Source organism: Pyxicephalus adspersus, chromosome 7, assembly GCF_032062135.1.
Source record: "Pyxicephalus adspersus chromosome 7, UCB_Pads_2.0, whole genome shotgun sequence".
Classification (NCBI taxonomy): domain Eukaryota; kingdom Metazoa; phylum Chordata; class Amphibia; order Anura; family Pyxicephalidae; genus Pyxicephalus; species Pyxicephalus adspersus.
The window spans coordinates 65594486-65615025 of NC_092864.1; the positions used below are offsets into that span (position 1 = coordinate 65594486).

At 38.9% G+C, this 20540-nt stretch overlaps 1 protein-coding gene across 1 annotated transcript; it reads left to right on the forward strand.

Moving 5' to 3' along the window:
- The first annotated feature begins 7188 nt into the window (after positions 1-7188).
- Positions 7189-16705, forward strand: NEMP2 (nuclear envelope integral membrane protein 2). Its single transcript, XM_072419147.1, has 8 exons — positions 7189-7230; positions 9565-9793; positions 11209-11275; positions 11540-11633; positions 12786-12900; positions 13880-14105; positions 15594-15758; positions 15941-16705. The coding sequence occupies exons 1-8, from the start codon at positions 7189-7191 to the stop codon at positions 16170-16172; spliced, it is 1170 nt and encodes a 389-aa protein (XP_072275248.1). The 3' UTR covers positions 16173-16705.
- Positions 16706-20540: the final 3835 nt, after the last annotated feature.

Below are 20540 nucleotides of genomic sequence, written 5' to 3' on the forward strand. Positions count from 1 at the left end.
CCATGCAGATAGTGTCCTAGCAGAGATTCAAACCTGGGACATAGCAGTGCAAAGGCCAAAGTGCTAAACACTGAGCCACAAGCTGCCCATCACAGATTTTCTTTTCAGTCAGTCATTTAATTGCCAAAAAAGTAATTGCATATCTTAAGAAATAAACATAGACATTGTGTTCCAGCTTTTCTGATCTAAAGAACAAAAAAAAACTCTTTAGCACAAGGTTTTTAGAAGCTCCTATACAAGTGAAGCTTTAGATTTCATCTTGTCTAGACTTGTCTTGTCTCATATAATCTCCATTTCCCAATGCAGAGGCTTCTATTACATGCCAAGTACAATAATCTATCCAGGGAGATAAATTATTGGAGAGTCTTGATATTTTGGCCTTGCCATCTATCACTCCTGACAACACTGAGTTTTATAGTCTGCTATCTGACTTTGCCAGTCAAAAGGAGAATAATATGTTATTTACTGTGGACAATCATTTAATATTACAAAATAATTCATTATATTTTAACAGAAAATTGTTCATTTTAATGGAAACACATTTTGAATTATAATAAACAAAACTAATAATAAATAAATGAGGATCAGTACCCTGAAATTCCCTCCAATTTAAGGGATTCCAGATCATCACTATTTACTTTGCAGATTACAGATGCAAAAAGAAGACAATGCAACAACTGCTACTTTTAGCTATCTTGTTATTTTCATAAATGCATGAAGATCAAAAGAAAGATGGTTACTAAGAGAATGAGCCCTGTACACACAGCACCATTCTGTTCCATGGAGAGGGGAGGGGGATAATTAGAGTGTGGCACCCCACTCTGCTGTCCTCTATTGAAATATAAAGTGGTCATTCCCAATCGGCTATACATATCAGATTTTAGTTTAAGACGAGTAGCCACAGCGATAAGACAGCATCCCAGGAGGCTTCTGGCTTTTTTCAATGGAGGGAAAAAATGCTGAATCCATGCATGCTCTCTATTTCCGATTTACAGCAGGCTACGTCACCCGATCTCACGCCTGCACAGAAAAAAGATGGCGGCACCCAGCACTCCTTCCACGCCAAGACTTAATCCAGAGAAGCTCCAGAGGTATTGAGGGATCTATGAACGTCAAGGTTAGGGTTTTTTTTCCTTTTAGTTTAAATCCATTTTAAGCCTATGACTTAATATCATTACACAGTTTTTTTATAGCACCATTATTTTACACAGCGCTGTACAAAGCCCATAGTCATGTCACTAACTGTCCCTCAAAGGGGTTCCCAATCTAATGTCCCTACCATAGTTATATGTCATTATTATTGTCCAAGGTCAATGGGTGGTAGCCAATTAACCTAACTGCATGTTTTTTATGGAATGTGGGAGGAAACTGAAGGAAACACACACAGACATGGGGAGAACCTGCAAACTCCATGCAGATAGTGTCCTGGTCAAGATTCAAACCTAGGACACAGCGCTGCAAAGGCCAGAGTGCTAACCACTGAGCCACCATGCTGACTTTAATGCTAGACATAAAGGCCTAATTACCCTTAGATATGGGAATAGACATAATCAATCAAGTCCACTCCTATACATTAAATCAACCACATAGGTTTCACAAAAGGTGAAAGGTTCTGTTGTCCTATATAGCAGTACTTTTCATGCAATTCACTGAGCATTGAGCAAAGGTCAGGAATTATTATTTGATTATTTTAGATCCTGCTTTAAAAGGTTCGTATTATGCCAGCTTTTAAATGTTGTCCTTGTAACAACCAGCATCATAGCACTACTTTTTGTGTAATTTCTGGACAATGGAATAACCATTTGCTGATGGTAAAAAAGTGCATGCAGTATTTTTAAGTCGATGAATGAGGAAAATAAACAAATATTATCATAGTGTTAACTTTCAAAGTCAAAATAAAAAAGTCAAATGTCATAGTAAAAAACAGGAGATGCTGATTTTGCAAGTTAGGTTGCCAGAACATAGTATTGTCACCAATCTTGCTGCAAGATGTCTGGGAACATGGTCCAAAAGAAAAAAAACATTTAGTTTTACCATAAATAAATGTTAAAGTTTAGACAGGAATAGCTGATGCTGGCTTTTGCTGGCTGACACGTTTTTAAATTAATTCCAAAGGCCCCCGAATATTGAGGTTGTCAAGGGGTCCTATACATGCATGCCCCAAGTGAAAAATAAAGGTATCCCACTGCTTGCATATTATAATTACACAAAAACATATAGCACTGACATATTATGCAGCGCTGTACAAAGTCCATAGTCCTGTCACTAGCTGTCCCACAAAGGGGCTCACAATCTAATGTCCCCACCATAGTCATATTTCATTATTGTAGTCTAAGGACGACTTTGGGAAGCCAAATACCTAACTGCATGTGGTAGGAAACTGGAATTCTTGGAGAAAACCCTTCCAAACACAGGGAGAACCTGCAAACTCCATGCATATAGTGTCCTGGCCGAGATTGAAACCTGGGACCTAGCACTGCAAAGGCCAGAGTGCTAACCACTGAGCCATATACACTATGTTTCAAAATGGGACAGTTTCCTATTCACAAATTCTGTTGCAGAAAAATCTTTGTTGGATTATACTGGGCTGAGGGAACAGCTGTAGCATTCATAGTTTAGCTTTAGAAAGTCTAATTTTGTAGGATGGTTTTTTTTCTTACACATTTATACTACTATGTTCATTTTTGTCAAAATTTGTACCATTCACTTAAAATTTACAGTCAATTGAAAATTTGCAATTTCACCCATCCCTCGTTTTATTAAATTGAAACATTTTACACACAGTTCACTAAAGCCCTGTACAAATGTCTGATGGAGGTCTCCCTGGAATTGAATGAAACGCTGTACACACAGAGCCGGTTTATTGACAGAGAGCAGGAGGGAGGATGAGTGAGTGACACCTCATCGAACTCTCCTCCATAGCAATGCAGTGTTGGTTCTCCATTGGTCATTCATCAAGCTGCTATTAGCATGGTGGATTGATGAACAACATTAGGGGACTGCTGTACACGTCAGATTAGATTTTGACCTGAGAAGAGCAGGAAGATTTGTCTTTGGTGACTAATATCTGGCATGTGTAACTGTACTTAAGAGGAGCTCACAATCTAATGCCCCTGCCATTCTCAGATATCAATAACACAGTGTATAGCTATGCACACACGTCAGATGATTCCCACTTGACATGAACAGTCGTGCTCATGTCAGGCGACCGGGGCCCGCAAATGCTCATAGTGGTCATACAATGTTAGGTTAAGGACTGTGTTTGCCTATATTTGCTGTGCAGTTTAAACATTCTTCCTGGTAACCACAATGACATCATTATTTAATACAATTATTCTTATTAACGGTAAAGGTAGTCCCCGGGTTACATATGAGACAGGGACTGTGGGTTTGTTCTTAAGTTGAATTTGTATGTAAGTTGGAACAGATACATTATTTTATTAAATGCAATTAGGACAGATGTTTGTCTCAACATTTTATTAGGCATCATGGTGTCAGTTACTGTATAAAATCCTTACTATGAGCTAATCACAAACAAAGCAAAAAAAAAATATCTTCATGGAGCCTAGACATTCATTAACTTCTGGAGCAAGCTGTGCTTTGATATGCAAAAAGAAACAACTGCAGAGTTTGTCTTGGTCAATAAAGAGTTACAAGAGGTTACAGAACAGCTCAGTCTTTTTTAGGATCACCCACAACCTCAGCTGTGATTAGCAAAATATTTCTCCTGGAAGTTATGCAAACCATCCCTCCTTCCCCCATCAAGCCTCTGTCCTGCACAGGAGGGAGCAGGGAAGCCCCATTCATTCATATATTTGTCCAATGTTGGATGTCCTTAACTCGGAGACTACCCGTATTGTTTGTTTATGAGCAATTGTATTTGGTTGTCATAACAAAACATGTGTCAGATCCCCCGTAAGGTTACATACAGACGTCAGGTGATTCTCATCTGATAATCACCTCTGGGCTGATATCAGACGAGAATCTGATATGTGTACAGCGCTTGTCGTTCATGGATCTGTCCTGGCGGATCCACGATCATATTGAAAGTGAAGAGAGCACAGCGGGGTGCCGCTCCATCATTCTCTCCTCTTCATAGGGCACAATGGTGATGTATGTACAGTGCTCATTCATGCATCATGCAGTCTTTTGTCATTGGAAAGGATTGTGAAAGGTTATTATATAGAATTAAGCGATATGTCTATGGACTTTGTACAGCGCTGTGTAATATGGTGGTGCTATATAAATACTGTATAATATTAATAAAGGTTTCATAGTCTTAACATTTTGCAGCTCTTTATTATCAGTCACATTTGTGTGGGTAAGCCCCACCACCCCAGGCACGTCCTGCCATAGCTTTACATGAAGCACTAGATTGTAAGCTCTTCGGGGCAGGCTCCTCCTCCTGCGTCACTGTCTGTATTCGTCTGTCATTGGCAACCCCTATTTAATGTACAACGCTGCGTAATATGTTGGTGCTATATAAATCCTGTTTATTAATAATAATAAAAATAATTTAAAAAAAGCACAGAGCGCCCCCCCCCCTCCATGTTGTCTGCAGCATACAGAGACAAAGTGAAAGTAACATTCCACTTCCGTGTATAGCCCAGCCAGACCCAACTAATCAATCACCGCCCCTCATCCACACGTTCTGACTCCTGCAAACCTTCTGTGGAAGCTCTGTGAGCGGCTCCCCTGAACACTTTGGCCCCTTGGGCCCCCGGCCAGCACGCTGCTTGTTATACCATCACCGGATAACCGAATTCCTCAGCCAAAATAGGAAAGCTACAATGATTGCAGCTCAATGATCGGCTCTCAGCTACTCTAGCCTGCTCTTCCTAAGCGCCAGTTCAAATAGAAGGATCAGTATGAAAGTTGGAGGATTCGTTGTGTGGAGTGTAGTGTATAGCATTATTCACTCTCTTCTGGTGGGCTGTGTACTGGGGCAGCAAGGTAAGCAACTGCAGTTCATAGTTAGGATTCCTTTGGGGGCCAGAGTTTGACACCCCTGTGTTAGAATCATGTCAACATATTCCCTAAATAGTGTTGGAAACCAAATCATTGTACAAATAAATACATATTCCAAATGTTTAGGTTTACTGATGTCTTATTAGGAATTGTTAGTAGTGCACATCTAAACAAAGGGGGCTCTTGGGGCAGCCAACTGGTGGTTTTTGGTGTGCAGGCCGGTGCACCCCTGAGCGGGGTCAGGGTAAGGACCCTGCTGGGGGGGGGTGCACTGGCCAGAGCCGTGGACCATGTCCCCCATACGGGTCGCAGGCACAGGCTAGTGGGTGGGTTGTGTCTCCAGACACGGGCTCAGATCTGGGATGGGGGAGTGGGGGGGTTCTGGTATCATGACGTCACTCTGGGAAAAGTTTCTTCCCTTTTGTGGGACACCCGGTGCCCCACGCATGCACGGTCCGGAGCCAGTAAATTAGTGGTCCGTAGGTCTGAAAAAGTTGGCGATCACTGTATTAGACAAATTGCTGCTAGATATGGGGCCCCAAAATTGCTGGCTTTTTTTTTTTTGCCTAACAGACAAGAACACTATTTACTATGTACACTTTCACAATCCTTTTCAACGACAAAAGACAGAAGGATTCATGAAAGAGCGCTGTACATACATCACCACTCTATGGAAAGGAGAGGGGAAGTATGAGGGAGAGGCACCCCGCTGTGCTCTCTCCTCTTCACTTGTACCAGTCGTTTGTCCTTCGTCATTTGTGGATCTGCCATGAACGATGTTGGACAGCCGCTGTACATATCAGATCTGATGTGTGCACATTGCCTAAAGCATTGGTGTCCTACGAAGGGTTGTTATAGGACAAGCTAGGTATAGTTAATTTTTATCAACACACAAGTTATCCCTAATTAATTCAGAATGGCTGTAGACTTGTATGTGTGAAGGCAGAGCAGATTTCTCTACACCCTCCATGCACCCCTACACTGGACTGTATAAGCTGTGAGGATTTCCAGTTGAAGATTCTTTGGGCCTTATTTATTAAAGCTATCCAAGGCTGGAGAGGATACACTTTCATCAGTGAAGCTGGGTACCCGGTGCCCCACGCATGCACGGTCCGGAGCCAGTAAATTAGTGGTCCGTAGGTCTGAAAAAGTTGGCGATCACTGTATTAGACAAATTGCTGCCAGATATGGGGCCCCAAAATTGCTGGCTTTTTTTTTTTTTTTTGCCTAACAGACAAGAACACTATTTGGGTATGTACACTTTCACAATCCTTTTCAACGACAAAAGACAGAAGGATTCATGAAAGAGCGCTGTACATACATCACCACTCTATGGAAAGGAGAGGATACACTTTCATCAGTGAAGCTGGGTGATCCAGCAAACCTGCAATGTCTCCAGCCTTGGAGAACTTTAGTAAATCAGGCTCAATAATGTCTCCTCCTTATATCTGTTTGTCTCACCAATTACTAACCTGTAGAGGGCACACATGTACGCCAATACGCAGATTTCTGGCTAAGACATTGAAATAAAAGAACCAGAAAAGATTTATTCTCCCATATCCAGACATTATTTACAGGCCCACGTTAGAGAAGAATATTTTATTCTGGTAAATGTTTGAGGGTAATACTTTCAATGGTAGTAATAAATGATCTAATTATGATACTTTATCTCACAAGACTTTATTGACATTCAGGCCAAGCTGTCCAGCAAATGTTAATGTTGAAACAAACCAATAAACTGACATCTGTGCTTACAATAGTCAGCTGCCATTTATATGGCTTAAAATTCTGCTTGCAGGAAGGCTTTTTTTGCAAAAGAAAATGTACATTCATCAACCCAGGCCAGCCAATTCGGTTATTTGGGAAACCTGTAATAAGATTGGGTAAAAAATGGACTAGGGAGCAAATGTTCAATGCATTTATGCAGTCAAAGTAAGAATTTAAAGCACGCAAGGCATTTGACACAATGCAATGATGAATTGCCTGATGGATGAGTTAGGCAGTTTTTATGGACAGATGTGGCCCTAAAAGTGTAAAGCTATCAGGGGACTTAGGTTAGATTCTTCATAAATTATTTACCTTTTGTCAAGGCTGCTCTGTGGTTCCTCCCCAATTTATTCTGAAATCTGGGTCTGTCCTGGAGTGGATGGTGATCATATGGGATAACTTCCTGATGATGATAATAATAGGGTTCCTATAGCTCCTTAGGCTACACGTGCAATGATTGACATTGGAAATGATCCTTTACGATCCTTTCCTACGGTAAGTGACTGCACGATGCATGAAGGAGTGCTTTATATACAGAGTGGCACCGTGCTCTCCTTCAGGGACCAACACATAGCACCAACATAATAAGCAGCGCTGTACATTAAATAGGGGTTGCAAATGACAGACGAATACAGACAGTGACAGAGGAGGAGGAGAGGACCCTGACCAGAAGAGCTTACAATCTAGTGCTTCATGTAAAGCTATGGCAGGACGTGCCTGGGGTGGTTGGGGATTACCCAACTAATGTGACTGATAATAAAGTGCTGCAAAATGTTAAGACTATGAAACCTTTATTATTATTATACAGTATTTATATAGCGCCGCCATATTACGCAGTGCTGTACAAAGTCTGTAGACTCATCGCTTACTTCTATATAATAACCTTTCACGATCCTTTCCAATGACAAAAGACTGCACGATGCATGAATGAGCGCTGTATATACAGAGTGGCACCGTGCTCTCCTTCAGGGACCAACACATAGCACCAACATAATAAGCAGCGCTGTACATTAAATAGGGGTTGCAAATGACAGACAGATACAGACAGTGACACAGGAGGAAGAGAGGACCCTGACCAGAAGAGCTTACAATCTAGTGCTTCATGTAAAGCTATGGCAGGACGTGCCTGGGGTGGTGGGGGGTTACCCAACTAATGTGACTGATAATAAATTGCTGCAAAATGTTAAGACTATGAAACCTTTATTAATATTATACAGTATTTATATAGCGCCGCCATATTAGGCAGTGCTGTACAAAGTCTTTAGACTCATCGCTTAATTCTATATAATAACCTTTCACGATCCTTTCCAATGACAAAAGACTGCACGATGCATGAATGAGCGCTGTACATACCTCACCGCTCTGCTCTACGGAGAGGGGAGAATGATGGAGCGACACCCCACTGTGCTCTCTTCACTTCCATTACGATCGTGGATCTGCCAGGACAGATCCATGAACAATGAGCGCAGACACGCGTACACACGCCAGATTCTCGTCTGATATCGGCCCTGAACTGATCAGACGAGAACCATTGCACGTGTGTACCTAGTCTTTGTGTCTGTATCTATTGTTCATTCACTTATTTCAAGATTAGAAAAGCAAGCAGGCCTTGTGTTTGACACCTGTGGGCTAGTCTTTTGTGCAGATATGATCAGACCACCCTTAGGGCAAATTGTGTTTACAGTACTTTGTTATGTAAAAGCTGTGGGAAGCCACTACCAGCATATCAGTGGGGAATAATGGTGATGAGGACCAGGTAAATGGTCGTCTCAGCGCCGATATCAAGAATCTTGCATGTGTACAACGCTTGTCCTCCATTGTCCGAATGACTGCGCTGGTGGATCTACGGACGTCGAACGACAAATGATCGTAATGCAAGTGCTGGGAAGAGAGCACAGCGGGGTGCCGCTCCATTATTCTCCCCCTCCCCTCTCCAGGAAGCAGAACAGTGCTGTCTGTACAGCGCTCGTTCATGCATCGTGCAACCGTTTGTGGTTGGAAAGGATCGTGAAAGATCCTTTCCAAGGACAATATTGCACGTGTATAATATATGCATAATATATGCATATAATATATTGCATAATATATGCCTTCAGTTTGTTCATTTATAAATTATTAACACATTTATATATTATTAACACATTGTTTTCTATAGTGAACTGTTTCTTCTGTATGTCGTTGACTGGTGTCTAGAAGTCCTGAACCCTGATGCCCAACCTGCAGCCCTGGGGCCACTTAAAAAAGAGCACAGCAGTGCTATGTCATTAAATTTTTAATTAAAAAAAATAAAGGCAGCACACTGTAATTACCCTTTAATGCATTTCCACTATTCTTTTTAGACCACCTCTGGTCTTGAACATTTTTTCAACTTCTTGTTTGTCAATTGAATAAAGCACCAACTGGATTGTCTGATTGATATTTCATTACAATGCAAATGGCACAATAATAACACTAGGGAAGGCCTGTATGAAATAGATCAAACCAAGGTGACCACACACATTGGAATTTAGCCATGGAATTGGTATCTCATTTTTTATTGGGATAGAAATCAAATTTTTTCCCTGAGGTAGAGTTGGAGTGGCTGACCAACAGCAAAACTTTTTTGACTGTAAAGAGATATGTCAAGAACACAGATTGCAGCAAAGTACGCAGAATGTGTGAATTTTTAATGATTGTTTGTGTATCTACTCTAACCTACTCATTTCTGGCCTATAATTTTATGTGTTTTTATGTTTTTGCTTCCATTATTATTAAATACGACCATTTTGTCATATTTCACATTGCGCAGTGAAACATTCTCATTCCTTTTTTTTTTTTTTTTTTTACCAGTTTCAAGTGCGGAGCCAAGAAACCATTTCTGTGTCACCCCAGCTAAACAAACTGAACTGCGGTTATCCCGAACATATTCTGGATTATTTCACCTGCTTGCTACATTATTTATGGATACCAGACGAATCTAAGCATGTTAAATTTCATGTCAGCCGTCTAGATCAAAACTTTTGCTTTGATGTAAAAACTGCTAAATTAGCAGCTTACAATGTGACCGTTACCCACATCTGTGAGTACTGAAGTCATTTCTTGATGATGTAAAATTTATGTAAAAACAAACAACCGGTCTTCCTGGAAAAAAAATGTTTTTGAAATGTTTTCTATTTGACTTGTACAGTAAAGTCTGCAGTTCAACTGCATCTGAGTTGTTTCATTTAAAACTAATTGTGGTAATGTACAGAACCAAAATTAGAAAAAAGTTGTCTCTGTCCAAATATTTATTGACCTAACTGTGTGTGTAATATATATCTCAATATATAGTAAGGAGGCAAATCAGATTGGAAATATATCCCTCAGGCTGAAGGAATAGTGAAAGCTTAAGGGTTAGGTCAATGCTATCGAGCCAATCATTGACTATACCAAGACAGCTTCTTGTGAATGGCATTACTAGCTTGAACATTGAATAAGCAAGATCTGCAGTCAGCCTGTGTGTTGGACCAAGATGCTTCTGAGACTGTTTGGCTACTTTAAAGAAGATGTAATTGTTCGCACACTTTGGGCTCTATTGATAAAACAGGGAACCGGGTATTCCCTCAAGCATTCCTTTTGTGGGAATTTTCCTGATCCATGAGTTTTTATGGCATTAATTGATTCCTACCAAGGAATGTCAGATTCCCAGTTTTATAATAGAAGATGGTGTTCTCTCCAGCCTCTTTTAGCTGGGTGTGCCACCTGGCACCTTTAAGGAACCATTTGGCTTTTTTTCGGTGGATACTGAAAAAATTGGGTCACAATACAGTGGCTACTACCCGCCAACAGCTTCTTTAAAAAAAAAATTACTTAAAGTAATTTAATAGTGGGTGATATGTCTGCACAAATGCAGCATGCATGTTAGTAGTGTTCAGTCTGTGCTAGAAAATGGGTTCATTGTCAGTCAGTCTTACAGTGCATAGTTACCATTAGGTACCATCGTAAGTGTTTTATTTATATAGCAACCTAAAGTATAACTCTGTAAGTACTCTTTGCACCTAAACTGATCAGATTTTTTTAATAAACAGGATTTTTATAAGGCCAACATATTTTGCAGCACTGTACATTAAATAGGGGTAGCAAATTACAGACAGCGACACAGGAGAAGGAGAGGACCCTGCTCTGAATAGCTTACAATCTAAGGGCTGGGGATGTAGCAAACAAGCATTAAAGTGGATTAAAAGTTTTAAAATTGCGAACAGGCAGGCTTTTGATTTTTGTAATGTGGTTATATTGAGGGTGTCTAGTGCACAAAAATTGGCATATGGTCATATTGGCAACCCTCTGAGCGTTGGAAAAACATTAGTAATCTGTTAAATTTAGAAATATGAGCAAAAAAAGTTGTTATTGTAACTGCATTGCAAATGGTTTTTTAAATGAGCATTTTTATGTTTTTCAAAATTTTGTTAATTATTTATATTTTTAATATATTTAACGTTTGCATTTTGTTTTTAGGGTTCAATCCTTGGCTTTTTGGGCTCTTCATAAGTGGTTTCCTGTTGTTTTGCTTTACTGGCAAATTGTAAGTTATGGAAGTATGTATGTAAGTTTATCAACAGTAACAGTAATAGTCATAAGGTACTATGCAAAAAAAAGAAGCATACATAATCAACCTACAGAATTTACATTTCCTCCTCCTGCAATGGCTTACTTACTTTGCATCATTGTAAATGAGAATCTATTAGTGACTATACAAACCACATTCACATTTGTCTATAAATGTCAGACCCCTTGTGGGGAAATAACTTTTTAAGTAGATTTCCTTTTTTGTGTTCTGTTTTCCTAGGACGTCCGCAGCTTTCTATGTTGCTGGCATAACATTTGGAGTTGCAGCTTCCCCTTTGTTTCTTCTGCTGATATTGAAAAGGTTCATTAAAAAGGTATGTCGGTGTTTTTCCACATTCTAATGCCCGCTCCTTTGTACATTTCATTTTTACATTGTCTTTGTATTATGTCCCAACTGTCTGAGGTCACTGTATGGCCCCATGTTTTGTTAAGAGTGAACTTTTCTTCTCGGGTGTATTAGTGTAGTAATTTTAGGGTCATATTAGTGGTAAAAAAAATCCGCGAATTAATTATTTTGGACCTCTGGTAAACTGCCGGCCATCGTTTTATTCAAACCCACAACCCGGGAACCCAGGGGCCCAGCTTTAACAAAAAAAAGGGTCAAAGGTTTGCCAACTTTTCAGTGAGAACTTCTGGTTGTCTGTTCTTCTGGCAGAGGTGAATGGAAAAGATATGAAGTATAGATCTCCCCTGTCCTCCAAGCAGAGCTAGCTGGCTGCCCAGACACACTGACTACTTTCTGCACAGATCCCTGCCTTAGTGGTTGCCTAAAGCTGGATGAATGAAGATGGTGGCATGGGACATAAGAGAGAGGCCTGTAAAGAAGACGGGAACAAAGTTTTGCTTTAATGCAGAGAACAGATATAACTATCGGCTTTTACGTTTTACAGCCCATTCATTAAATGCGAGCCAATGTGCTGAGCTTAGAATACCCCACAGAGTTCTGTCTTTCTGGTGCAGCAGAGGGAGCTTCATGATTGGTTATCTAGGCTGAAACATAAATCTGTAATCAATTTACAAAAAATTTGGCAGATATGAAACGAAGAGTTGAAATTACTCGCTGCCCAACGCGTTTCGCCCCTTTAGGGCATTCTTAAGGGGATATGAGAGTTCAACATTGTATCTGCCAATGAATGATCCTAGTGACCACGTATAAAAGATTAGTGTAGCCAAAATCACACAGCTAAGGAATCCCTAAATGGGTGAAATGGTCAAATGCTGGTCAATAAATTCAGAATGTTCAGAAGCAACTCAAACTTAGCGCTGAGAGAGGGTCTAATTCTGTTTTTTTCCAATCTGTTATGCAAGCACGTCTGTCTTACAAGTGAAGTAGATCAATTCCTATTCACCTGCAGTTGATTATTATAAATATATTGTGTGTGGTCTTTTTTGCAGTCTTTGTGTCATTTTTGATTATTGCTAAAAGACTATAGACTGCACTAATCATAATCATTCTGTAATTGCAGCATAGCACATTTTGGCTTTTGGCGAGCGCATGTCTTTTTTTAACTGCGTATGCTGTGCACCTCTTCAAAGAGAACATTCATTGGATATGGGCAGACAACAAGCATTATGTAATGGGTAAGATTCCTTTATATTATACAGAGGACACAATGTCGTGGCTAAAACTAGCAAGAATGACAGATATCAAATTTATACACCATTGTACTAGATTACAATTCCTGTCCAATAGGAAATATTGTTTAATTTCCTCTTGCTGCCTGGAAGAAGGGATAGGACAGTTTCAGAGTCTGAGGCCTCCGTGTCCTTCCATTAGAGAGAGCAGTGATGTTTTTTGTCACTGCTGATATAAACTACAAAGAGGATTTTACCTAATTGGTGGAAAGGGCGAGGAACAGGCATGGTGACCACACATTTTCACAGTGATCCCTCAAAAAGAATGGAAATTTACATGCAAAGTATAACGTGACAATGCTGAATTTTTATATCTACCCAGAGTTCAGCTTTAAAGGCCATTTTATACCTTTTCATTTGTTAATGCCTCTCTTCAGTGGGTTTTGTTTAAACCCAACACTTAACAATGCAAATTCTCAAAGCATTATGTTTGATTAGTGTCAATTCTAAGTATAGTAAAATCGGATTCAGAAACTGCCTGTGTAATGGTGGTTGGCTGTAGCTGTGCAGCTATCCACAAAAACTTAGATCTCTCAAATACCTTCTCCTTCTACCTCTTAGTTTCCTGTTAACAGATTTAGATTGTACAAATGCTCACCATCAATTTATATTCATGCACAATATCAATGCAGCTTGTTCTAATCCACAGAGTAATCACAACTCTGCCTTTTGGCCCAGAATAGCTCAGGTTTATTTATTTTTGTGCTACATGCTTTTATTATGTTTGTTCATGCATTAACTTTGTATTAAATATTTGTATTTGTCCTTAATAAACGTTTGCTACTTTGAAGGACAGGCAATATCCTGAACCCCTGCCTGCTGGAGTGGGTCGGCCTATTGCTGGAATACAAACTGTACAAGTGACATTGGCTGCATTGTCTATTACCTTACTGTATGAAAATATTGTTCTGTCTGTCTTTCACAGGATATTTTATAACCGTTGGATTGATGAGCTTTCTAACCTGCTATAGACATGGGCCATTGAGCAGTGAGCGGAGTATCGCCTTATTCACGTGGACAATCCAGATCATTGCCTGCTTCTTGATTTACTTTGGTCTTGCGATTTCTGAGGTTGCCCTTGCAATCATTGCAGGCCTTTTTTCTTTTAAGGGTCTCTATTATTCCCTTAAAGTACTTCACTATTTGAAAAGGTTGGTACTTTAAATAGCCACAGAAATGTTATGACTATAATATCTTATTGAAGTATACAGTTAAAGCTGAACTCCAGGCATAAACATTGTACCTGTTATCAGTCTTTACCACCTTCCCCTTTCCTCACAATCAAAGTTCTTTCCTTCATTAATTTATTTAAACATGCATATTTATCATATTGGTTTGCAAGAAATAGTATCGCTCCCAGTGTACTTCTGGCCTGAGGGTAAGGTAAAGTGCTGTGGGTCCCCTACAGCCAGCACAGCAGTCACATTCCTGCAGTGGTAAAACATGCAACAGCTTACTATCGGCCGAGAGCATGTAAGAAATAAATGTAGCATGAAAGAGTGAATAAAAGTACCCTGATATGGAGGAAGAGGGAGGTGCACCATAGAAATATAATTATCACTAAATTTACACTTTTGGAAGTGTAAACTGTAACACCTTTATGACAGAATCAATTTGTCTATTCAGTTACTTTTATTATAAATTTGACCATATTCCTAGAAGAAAGTTTCACTCCATTGAACATACTGTAGATTATACCATATTGGAAAACCTTGATTGACAATCCTATTTTCCAACCATGTTCATAATGCAATGTCTATGTACCAAAGAACTATCAAAAGCAGCCAGCTAGGTTTTGCTGTCTGAATTTATTTTAATATGAAATGAAAGTTAGAGCTTAAAAAGCAAACACAGGAAAAAGGGCACGCATATACTCAAATGTCCAAACACTGGAGTGTTTTGTGTTTGTGGGTTTTCTTTTTGGGATTGGGTTGTGTGTTGTCTCCCATATTTTATGGTTGTCTGTTTTTATCAATAGTTATACAAATATAAGTGTAAAGTAAAAGTAGTGGGTAAAGTTGTAAACATTAGGAAGTGTCTGAACTTTTTAAACCTGTGTATATTTGCGATCCATATAAAAAATTTATGTTAAGGATGACTGTTAATGTCCAAGATAATGCATTCTACATCTTGTGCTCACTGACCAGCTATTCTTCCCAACCCCTGCTTAGTAAAATGTCTGCTTTACTCTTGTTTACTGGAGAAAGTTCTTCTCTGTGTTTCTACATACATAACCAAACATTTGGGCATGTAGATGTGATTTCTGCCAAAGTGAAGCAACACTGCTGTATTTATTTCCCTAAATCCAGGGAATAAGGGAAGTTGCAAGCATGGGTGAGGTAAGCTGAGTAAATTTGAAGGCTTGTGAGAGTAAAAAAAAAAGTTTTATCTTGCAGGTACAATAACTTTATGTACAGTATATAAATATAAACCAAGATTCTTTAACCATTAGAAGAAGAATCTACGGTTAATACTCAGGTGACCCCTGTGGCATGTCTGCTTGCGATTTCCCTTTAAACAAATGTTTTTCAGTGACAGTTTCAGATCAATTATTATTTGAGTATATACAGTATTTAAACTATGCATTCTTTTTATTTATTTTTTACTGGAATGTATCTTATATATTTTTTTCCCGTTAGACTGATAATACGTAGGAAGCCTGTTGTGAAATTACTGACAGAAGAGGAATACCGGGAACAAGCTGAAATAGAGACGGCAAAGGCTTTAGAAGAGCTTCGTGATTTTTGCTACAGTCCTGACTTTGACTCTTGGCTTGCGATTTCTAGACTTTCATCACCCAAACGGTATATATACAAGTTTCTGGGCACAACCTATGATGTATACCAAGACAACAATTTTGCTTCTATGTCCTTTTCCTTATTAGAGCGATGTGACAGTGTTATTAGTTAATGTAACAAAATAAAATACATTGGAAAATTTGCATTTTTGGAAAATTCTACCTTTTAAATGTGCATGTGTTTGACAGGTTTGCAGAGTTTATCCTGGGCTCCAATCATGTTTCTTCTGACGAGGCCAGTGAGCATGAAGAGCAGTATGGACTAGGAAGCATCTTCCTGGAGGAGCAGCTTTTTTTTCAGGGGCAAGAATCACCCAATTCCCAACAGATGGAGTCAGTTCCTGCAGAAAATGAACGTGCTGAGGATCATCTAAATGGCTTTAATCGAGCTGACAGTGAAAACAATGGTCTGCTTCACTAGTTTTAATATTTTTTCCAAATATTTTACACATTTTTATAAAAACCAAGCTTAAGACATTTGAAAGGACAGAGGTAGTCCAGGAATTCTAGGACTACTGTATTTTGGAACTGAAAGTGTGCCAGGATTATAAAATAGACTTTGCACAGGTGTGATGTGCATATTTTATACTATTACTGTGATTAATTTATACATGGTACAGTTTTTTTTTGTTCACCTAACTTTATGAAAAGTTGTACATTTCAGGATGTAAGCCTATATTCTCTAAAAAACTGTTTTTTGGTTTCTTTTTTTGCTTCCAAATTGAAAGGACTATACAAAAAAAAAAAATCAATTGCCTATTGACATATTCATTATTTGCAAAAATATATATCAGAAAATTGCAACCCCATGGGTCTTCGAATCCAAATATTTCCCAATGTCAAGGACAACTCTTGTACCAAAATATGAATGGGAAATTATCCTAAAACAATGTTCAGTGCAACTAATGGAAATATTGATAAAAAATCATCAGGCAGAAATACAAAAAAGTAGAACTCGAAACAGTAGATGATAGTGAATCAGAGATTTAATCTCAAGCATCTTATAAAATGAAAACATCCATAGCAATGTCTTCCACACAAAAACAAGGTACCAAAAGACAAAAGGGTGACTACCAAATTAGGGATAGACAAAAACTAAAAAAACGCCCTAAAGAGTCTAATAAATCAAGTCTAGTGACAAACAAAATAAGAATAGATCCAGATACACAAGGCACATCTATGGTTAATACATCGTTGATGGCACACAATACACGATCCAATACACCACCCACTGTATCCACAAATCCTGACACTAGACCCAAAACTGCTGTGAGCACTCCTTTTTTTAGGCCCAACACTTCCTCAGTTAGGGTCCTCCAAGATAAAACCAATAAATCAATATACAGTCAAACTACCCCCTCACCTGACACACTAAAAATTATCAATCTTTTACAGTATCAGTTATCAAAAATAGAAACAGAAGTCTTACAATTAGGTTTGAGCGAGCTTCTGTCTCATTAACACAGTTCAAAGATTTGAGTTTGTTAAGGATATACACCTTTTTCCAAGAAAGCTATTTTATCAGGTACTTTGGAGTACTTTGGTACTACTGAAGAAGGTATATTGATGATGTATTTCTGAACTGGACATTATCAAAGTTGAGGTTAAATTAATTTTTTAGAACCATTCAAGTAAATACATATAATTTGAAATTTAGATGGAAGCAAGTACTTCCTCCGTTATTAGATGTATTGATTAAAATTACAAAACACTTTTAATATCCAAACTACATAAAAAAACAACAGCAGGCAATACTATTTTGTCTGCAAAAAGTGCACTTCCAACCAGTTTGAAGAATAGTATTCCCTATTTGCAATACTTAAGATTACACAGAGACCGCTCACAGAAAATTGTTAAAAAAGCCTACCAAAAAGCCAAATCATTATCTCGTACACAAGCATTATTCAAAAATAATGATTTATTTTAATTAGGGATATTGAGAAGTTTTGGCCTCTTTTAAAGCAGATTTACCTATAGAAAACTTCTGTCATTAAAGGACAGACTAGTATGAAGTAATTTTAAAATAAAAGATGGTGGGGATTCAGATATTTAAAAAGTGGGTACTTTTCATGTAAGAAATGCAATCATTGCAAATGGATACATTTAAAAAAAAGATCCCATTGGATTTTTTCCCCGACTCCGTTTAAATTGTGAATAGGTAGGTGTCATCTACTTGGCTTTTTGCAGCTGTGGCAGGTTTTACATTGGAAAGACCAGGAGAAATTTTAGAAAAAGGATATATGAACATGTGTACAATGTTACTAGCGGGAAAATCATTACACCACTCAGTTTCCATATGGGTTCCTGCCACGGCTACAATGCCGAAGAGATGCGGTTTATCGCTCTTGATGAAGTATACCCTAATGAGAGATGTGGTAACTTAGATAATGAACTTTTCAAAAGAGAAACAAAATGGATCTTTCAAATGAAGGCTACGGAGTTTCCAGGATCGGATGAAATCGTTAGCTACAAGCCCTTTCAAGTATAAAAGCAAGGTGGTTGAGAGTAAAGAAGTATTCAATACAGATTTCAGACCTATTGTCCCCCCCACCTCTTTTTTTTTTATGTAGATAATTTTGCCATTCAGTCATTATTTATAAATATGGATTGTATTTGATTTGTATAAAGCACGTGTATAATATATATATTCTTTGTTTATGTATTTTTGTATTTGTGTATATTTACACCTCTGGGATACAGTGGAGCACAGAGCCCCATGACTTCCCTTTCTAGGTACTAAGAGGGGGTGGTCGTGTGAATGAAAGTCTGATGACAGACAAATTGTGTCTTGTAGGGACATCTGCGCTCCCTGTGTCCCCCGGCATGTTGTCCCTCATTTCTCCTTCCATTTCCGACTCACTTGGGTATGGGAGGCGGATGTGAGGGGAATTCCCAACATCACCCACATTGTTGTGCAGGGCAGACTGGGGGGAGTGGTACCGCCCTTGCATCCCCACGCAAGGAGGGGGCGGGTATCCACACATGTGGGAAGCCATGTCCATTAGTGCGGCTTCATTGGAAACCAGAGCGGAGGTCGGACCAGACACAGGGACCAAGTAAGCTGAGAGTGTGGTCTTCCCTCCCAGAAGTTCAGTGCCCAGTGTTCTGTGTTAGAATAACAGACAGATCCTTACACCTTTAAAGTTCCATTTTTTGAGGTATAGTGGAGATATTGCCGAGATATGATTAACCGGGATGTGGCATATTTTGTGAAGTTTTACGTGAATATACTGTTTATTATCTGGTCAGTATAGAATTTTGTTCTATGGATATGTTTCTTAAAAAAGGCTAAAAAAAAATATTTGTCAACAGATATTTTGTATTTTCTGTATGGCATAAATGTCTGGCTGTGGTTATCTTTAACTCACGCAGAAAATGAGACTCCTCCGGGCTCTACCCTACACCCATTTGTTACCATCATGCCAAAGGGGAAAAGATTTTAATAACCTCACTGTAGCCATATGTTTTGGTTTGGAACAGACCAGAGGGTCCTAAAAGATATTTAGTTGACTGTAACAACTCCGTGACGCATTTTGTGGATGTGGGGGAGTAAAATGCTGCAGTAAAATAACAACTTTGGTGTTTTTCTGCAGATGATTCCTCCACAGTACTTCTGCTTCTCAGCAAGGTGCCCAATATTCTGACTTCACACCATGCTGAATATGTACACATCTGCAAGAATACAACTCACAAAAATTTTTTTAAAGGGTATGAGACCTATCTATCCTACCAAAAACTTTAACGTTTTACTTCTTAGTTAGTCACATTAAGATGGAGCTTTTCTCAGGCACTTTGCTTATTGGACCTGTTTACAGCAGCTATGGCACAGGCCCTTATGTACAAAAATGCTAACATAGTGCATTATACTATTATATACATTATATATTTCTGTAAAAGGAAATAAATCTATCATCTTTACGTCTTTTAGCTATCCCTTATACACAAAAAGGCACCCAACAGTGCTGCATCATTGCCAAAAGGCAGTAAAACAGTATTTCTACCAATCAGGTCGGCATAAAAGCAAACCAGAACTCTGTCTTAAAAAAAAAAATATATATATATATATATATATATGTATGTTTATTATATATAATATTTTCTACCTGAAATAGCAGGACCAACATGGAGCATGAAGCATTTGCTGTTGAAAATGCTGGATTAGGAGAACGGGTGCCATCTTTTCTCCTGCAGGTTGAGGCCAGAGCTTACTGTTACTAACCGCAGTAAACTTGCCGATGTCCTCGCACATGCTCGGCGATCCTGGATGCAGCTCATCATTCTTGAAAGCTGTGAGAGAAGTGCTGACAGGGAAGGGGGAGCTGGGGCTAATAACCCATGAAACTTACTACATACGTCAAGTACTGAATATATAATAAGACTACTGCCCCAGAGTTTATATATTTGTATTATTACCACCTTAAAGCGTACCTAAACTCAAAATTTTTACTTTAAATAAAAGGGTCCACCCTTTTATATAAAGTAAAATTTGTATTCAGTGTAACATCCATAAATAAAAAATAGGGTCCGCCCCTGTCTTGATCACCGCAGCAGAATGGGAGCTCCTTCTGCTCCTGAAGTTGGGTATGCGCAGAAGGAGCCCTTTCTTTAATTAAAAAAAAAAAAAGAATTGCCAGTGAGATCGGCAATCTTCTTCCCCATCACCTAATCTTGCACGGGATCAGATGGCATAGGAAGAAAATGTTGCCCGGCGCTTCCTCTGCACTGGGTCAGGGACCCAAAGAAAGAAACCTGCAGGATTAAAGGTAAGTGTGATTTTTTTTATTTTGCT